Source organism: Saimiri boliviensis, chromosome 17 (genome assembly GCF_048565385.1).
Source record: "Saimiri boliviensis isolate mSaiBol1 chromosome 17, mSaiBol1.pri, whole genome shotgun sequence".
NCBI classification, from domain to species: Eukaryota; Metazoa; Chordata; class Mammalia; order Primates; family Cebidae; genus Saimiri; species Saimiri boliviensis.
Genome location: NC_133465.1, coordinates 68098016 through 68104015, shown reverse-complemented (window position 1 = coordinate 68104015; position 6000 = coordinate 68098016). Strand labels below are relative to the sequence as shown.

The following is a 6000-nucleotide window of genomic DNA, read 5'->3' as shown; positions in this document are numbered from 1 at the left end:
TTTTCTCTAGTGTTCTGTCTTTCCCATCCTGGGAACCTGATGGTCACAGGAGCACAAGCGCACACCGCTGTGGGGCAGCCTTACGCCCCGGGGAGCCCCCAAGGCGAGGTTGCGGCAGGCGCAGGTGCCAGCTAAAGCACCACCCCCTCGTCCCCCCCAACCCCAACCCGGCCACAGCTAAAACCTGCACACTCAGGACAACTCTGTAGTTCCTGCTCTGGTAGCACAGGGATTTCCTGCGGTCCCAGGGATGGGTGGGAAATTGGGGAGCCCGGGAGTCAGTGTGCACCTGTGTCTTCCGCATTTAACAGATACTACGGCGTAAGAAAAAGCCAAGATGACAATGGCCCCAGATGTCAGACTAGAGTATCTGGAGGAAGTTGCCTCCATCATCCTAAAGTTCAAGCCGGACAAGTGGAGCAAGCTGATCGGCGCCGAGGAGAACATGGCCCTGTTCACAGAGTTCTTTGAAAAGCCCGACGTCCTGGTGCTGGTGCTGACGCTCAACGTGGCTGGCATGGTCATCCCCTGCCTGGGCTTCCCCGAGTCCCTCAAGTCCAAAGGGGTTTACTTCATCAAGAGAAAGCCCGAGAACATCACCAAGGACAAGTACAAGGCCCAGCTCCTTTATGGTGACATCAGCCCCACGCCTGTGGACCAGCTGATCGCGGTGGTGGAGGAGGTGAGTGCGTCCAGGCTGGCGTCGGGGGTCTGGAACACGGCCGACTTTCCAGGAGTGGCCTCAAGTCCTCCTGCTCAGCCTGAGGTCCCTGGGCCAGCAGCTGCCACAGCGCCGGGGACAGGGTGGAAATGCAGGTGCTCGGGCCCTGCCTACCCTGACCTGCTGGCACAGACTTGCTTGCTTTTGGTTTTTAAATTTTGAGACAGGGTCTTGCTCTGCTGCCCAGGCTGGAGTGCAGTGGTGGCAGCACAGCTCACTGTGGCCTCAATTTCCTAAGCTCAACCAATCCTTCAGCCTCAGCCTCATGAGTAGCTGGGACCCCAGGCATGCACCACCATGCCTGGCTAATTTTTGCAGTTTTTGGTAGAAACGAGGTATCACCAAAAAACAGCCTGTTGCCCAGGCTGGTCTCAGACTTCTGGGCTCAAGCAATCCTCCTGCCTCAGCCTCCCAAACAATTGAGATTACAGGTGTGGCCACCGCACCTGGCCACAGACCTGCTTTCTAACGAGACCTGCAGCTGGTGCCGGTGCCTTAAAGTGTGAGAAGCCCCCCCGCATTCCCTTGTTCTCTCTGGACAACGTTGGGACTGCTGTGCTGTGCTGGATAGAGTTGCTGCCCATGTCCTGGGATGGTGTGGACTGAGGACCAGCAGATAGGTTTCCCCAATTTTGAGACTTTTTTTTTTTTTTTTTTTTTTGAGATGGAGTCTCGCTCTGTCGCCTAGGCTATAGTGCAGTGGCACAATCTCAGCTCACTGCAACTTCCACCTCTCAGGTCCCGGTTAAAGCGATTCTCCTGCCTCAGCCTCCCAAGTAGCTGGGACCACAGGCACACACCACCATGCCCAGCTAACTTTTGTATTTTTAGTAGAGATGGGGTTTCACCATGTTGGCCAGGCTGGTCTCAAACTCTTGATCTCAGAAGATCCACCTGCCTCAGCCTCCCAAGTGCTGAGATTACAGGCGTGAGCCACCGCGCCTGGCCCTTACCTCTTTAAAGACCTGATCTCCAAATAGTCACATTCTGAAGTGCTGGGGGTTAGGGCTTCCGCAGTTGGATTTATGGGACACAGTTTGACCCTTCACAGCCCTCCTGGGCTTTTAGCAAGGTGTGTGTGCTATGGGCGCAAGAGCCTGGGGATGGCTTTGGCACCCCCAGGACAGGGCAGCTGGTATAAACTCCCCAACTGGTCCCACCTCCTTCTGGAAGAAGGACCCGGTTTTCCCAGGGCTCTAGACACAAGCTGTCTGGAATCGCCCTCTGGGGGACCCAGCTCTGCACGGTTGCTGAGCTAGTGAAGGTACAGGAGACAGAACCACAGAAGTGTTTTCTTTTAGGTCCTCTATTCTCTGTTAAACCAACGCGAGAACATGGACGGGTGGCCCCAGGTGGTCTCGGAGGACATCGTGAAGCAGGTCCACAGGCTGAAGAACGAAATGTATGTGATGAGCGGCAAGATCAAAGGGAAAACCCTGCTGCCCATTCCGGAGCACCTGGGCAGCCTGGACGGCACGCTGGAGTCCATGGAGAGGTGCGCAGGCCTGGCTGCTTCCAGCCGCCGCTGGGTGGGGACGTGGCGTCTGCTTGACCCCCGGCCGCCCCGTGACACGTTTTTTCTGGGCAGAGTGGCTTCATATGTTAAAGGCAGGGAGACACAGGGCAAGGTGGTACGTTATGGGGTGCTGACTCTGAGGGAGATGAAACCAGCGCAGGGAGGGAGCAGGCTTGGCAGCCCCCGGGAACCCGGCCCCGGCACCTGTCTCCCCACCCCACCCGGATCACACACGTGCGCCGGTCCAGTCACCACCCGGCATGCAGGAGGGGTCCCAGCTGTCAGCATGGCCGGAAAACGGGAGGCTCAGCTGTAAGACGCGGGATGGGGCAGTGAATGGAAGTGGGCGGGGCTCTCGGCAGGTACATGCAAGCAAGTCCCTCTAGAGGCTGTGGTGACCCAGAGGCCCTGGGAAGCCCAACGGACTCTAAGGTGGCCCCTGGCACCTGCCTTGCAGCAATTTGCAGCTGCCCTGATACATGAGACCCTCGTGACAATTCGTCCCGTACTTGCCTCACATGGGCAAGTCCTCCGTTGATCAGTCACGAGGCCCCAAGCACCATGCCCGGTGGTGGCACCGGAGGAGCCATGTTGAGTAGGGTTTAAATAGGGTTTGCTTGATTCTCTCCCTCTTCCTTGGAGGTGAGCGCCTCCAGGCACTGGCACCTCTGACCACAACCATTATTTCCCTGGAGTCTCTTCCTAGCTGGGGTCTTGGGAACTTCTTTTGCTCCCTGAGGTGGCTGGAAGCACCGGGGTCATGAGACCAGACGGTGCTGCTGCTGCTGCTGGTTTGGGATTGGTGGGGAGAAGGCTTCAGGGGAGAGCTCAGTGGGACCCAGGTGTGTAGCCGTCAGAGCACTGCCCCAACCTTCTGCTGGGCAGGATCCCCTCTTCGCTGGACAACTCCCTACTGCACGCCATCGAAACCATCATCATTGACTGGTCCCACCAGATCCGGGATGTGCTGAGCAAAGACTCGGCCCAGGCGCTGCTGGATGGGCTGCACCCCCTGCCCCGGGTGGAGTTTGAGTTCTGGGACGCTCGGCTGATGAACCTCAAATGTATCCATGAACAGGTACGGCCTCCTCGCTCCTGTGGGGCGGCAGCCTCGTCCCAGCTGGGCAACCTGGCTGAGCTCCCGGCCTCCCAGCACCAACCCCCCAGGAGCCCTGAGGGCTCTGTCGACGTGCGGGAATTCTGCAGCCCCAGCCAGCCACAGGGTCAGGTGGGCCTCGCCTTAGGGTCTTCCAGGTCAGTGAAAGGTGGATCCTCTCTCCTCCTCAGCTCAACAGACCCAAAGTGAACAAGATCGTCGAGATCCTAGAGAAAGCCAAGAGCTGCTACTGGCCAGCCCTGCAAAACGTGTACACCAGTGTCACTGAAGGTGAGCCCAGGGCCCCACCTCGAGTCCCCCACAGAGCTGTTCGTGCCTCCCGGGAGGGCTGGGCCAGGCCCGTCCCCAACCCTGGGAGGCTGGCCTCCCTTTGCAAACAGCTTTCTCAGCCCCTCCGTTTGACAAGGGCCCTGTTTCCTGAAGGAGCAGGTCTTGCGCACAGGGCCACCCTGCACTGTCTGTGAGCAACTTCCGCTCTTACCAGGGGGTGCTCGTTCTTGTTCCATGCAGGGCTGAAGGAAGCCAGCGACATCGTGCTCTATCTGAAGCCCCTACGGATTCTGCTGGAGGAGGTGGAACAGGCCGACTTCACGATGGTGCGCGGGCAAGGGGGAGCCCGCCTTGTTGGTGGGGGAGGGTCTTGTTTCTCAGAGGCATGTGGGGCTGTGGGCTTCTTGGCTGTCATCAGACGTGTGGGCCTAGAGAGTCGCCTCTTCTCTCTTCCTTGGGGACCCTCTCCTGGATGCCTAGCGAGAGCCATGGGAAGGGGAGTGCTGGGGCGCTGGGATAGGGTGCAGAGGCCAGTCCCCTCCAGCACACCTGGGCCCCTCTCTCCCCAGCTCCCCACCTTCATCGCCAAGGTGCTGGACACCATCTGCCTCATCTGGGCCACCTCGGAGCACTACAACACGCCCGTCAGGATCATCGTCATCCTGCAGGAGTTCTGCAACCAAATCATTGAGATGGTAGCCCGCCACGGGCCCCGGGTCCCCTCCCTCCCCTCCCAGCTGGGGCCTCTCCCTGGTTCACTCTGTTTCCCCGCTGCCCGTGTTCTCTAGCAGTTTGAAAGCAGGCCTAGATGTCCGCACCAGCCTTTTCAGGCCCGGAGCTGAGATGGAGCCCTCCTCGGGGCTACCTAGAGTTCTTCTAGGAGGGAACGGAGGGTGAAGAAGGGGAAGACGGGGGTGGAGCAGACCTCCCCGGAGAGTCCCAGTGCCCTGTGGGTCTCTCTAATCCTACATCAAACCACCTCCATGTCCCTCAACAGAGACTTCCTTTCCTTCTTCCTGTTCGTGAGCACCCGCCAGCCAGCAGAGCGTTTGAGCTAAAGGCTGCAACCCTGGGCCACCTCTGTCTATTAAAACCTCGTGTGTGGCCTCGTCTGCAGAACCAGGAGGGTGCTGGGGTCCCCTGTCCCTAGACAGGCTCTCGCCATCTGTGACCCCAGCCATTTATGCCGCAGCCATAGCACAGAATGAGGGGCCAACGAGGGGAGACAGCTTGGTCCCCCCAAACACAGCCCAGCAACGGGCAGATAAGAGGGGCTGTACCCAAGCGACATCCATGTGTCAGAACGGATCACGGGTCCTGTGGGCGGCGTGCCTGGACGGCACCCCACATGGCTTGTCAGAGCTTTGGATGTCTGTCTGCTCTTTTGCCCAGACGCGAACCTTCCTGAGCCCGGAGGAGGTGCTGAAAGGCCTGCAAGGCGAGATCGAGGAGGTCCTGAGCAGCATCTCCCTGTCCGTGCACGTGCTGAACGAGCTCTACCAGACCTACGACTTCTGCTGCCTGAACATGAAGCTGTTCTTTAAGGTACCCCTTCCTTGCGGGGCGACGGCCGAGGCGGCGACCGGAGTGAGTTCCTGTCTGCCCGACCCTCGAGAAGGTGGCACGTCGAAGCAAACGGGTCTCGTCTCTCTCTCTCTCTCCTCGAAGGACAAAGAGCCCGTGCCTTGGGAATTCCCTTCTTCTCTTGCGTTTTCCAGGATGAATTCCTTCTTCCACCGCGTCCAGACCATTGAGGTAAAGACAGAGTTTGGTGCATCTGACCTCCACGTCCCAGACTGCTCCTGCCCCGGGCAGCTGCAGCGACAGTACTCGCCCAGGCAGGAAATGAGAGTCAGGCCCAAACATCTGTTACGGGGAGACCAAGGCTTTGTGGCCGCCGCCTCCACGCCCGGAGCTGTTAGCCAGGAACAAACGACCCGTTTTGGATGCTTCCCCCTTTAGGTCGTGCCTTCTGTCTTGAGCAGCTTACTCTTAAGTTAAACCACCGCATCCAGGACGCCTGGGGGCCAACAGCAGTCACTTAGTAGGACTAGATTTTTTTTATTTTTTTGAGAACAGTGTCTCGCTCTGTTGCCCAAGCTGGAGTGCAACGGCACGGTCTTGGCTCACTGCAACCTCCACCTCCCAGGTTCACGTGATTCCCCTGCCTCAGCCTCCCAAGTAGCTGGGATTACAGGCACCCGCCACCACACCCAGCTAATTTATGTATTTTTCAGTAGAGATGGGGTTTCACCATGTTGGCCTGACTGGTCTTGAACTCCTGACCTTGTGATCTGCCCACCTCAGGCTCCCAAAATGCTGGGATTACAGGTGCGAGCCACCGCGCCCGGCCATGGGACTAGATTATTACAGATG

At 58.6% G+C, this 6000-nt stretch overlaps 1 protein-coding gene across 1 annotated transcript in view; it reads left to right on the top strand.

The window, feature by feature from the left end:
• The first annotated feature begins 337 nt into the window (after positions 1–337).
• DNAH17 (dynein axonemal heavy chain 17) overlaps positions 338–6000 on the top strand; it is a 152742-nt gene continuing 147079 nt past the window's right edge. Inside the window, exons 1-8 of the mRNA XM_039476322.2 lie at positions 338–682; positions 2023–2216; positions 3123–3315; positions 3525–3624; positions 3865–3950; positions 4194–4319; positions 5017–5169; positions 5293–5379. Coding sequence (XP_039332256.2) covers positions 338–682; positions 2023–2216; positions 3123–3315; positions 3525–3624; positions 3865–3950; positions 4194–4319; positions 5017–5169; positions 5293–5379 — 1284 coding nt within the window. The remainder of the gene's footprint in view (positions 683–2022; positions 2217–3122; positions 3316–3524; positions 3625–3864; positions 3951–4193; positions 4320–5016; positions 5170–5292; positions 5380–6000) is intronic.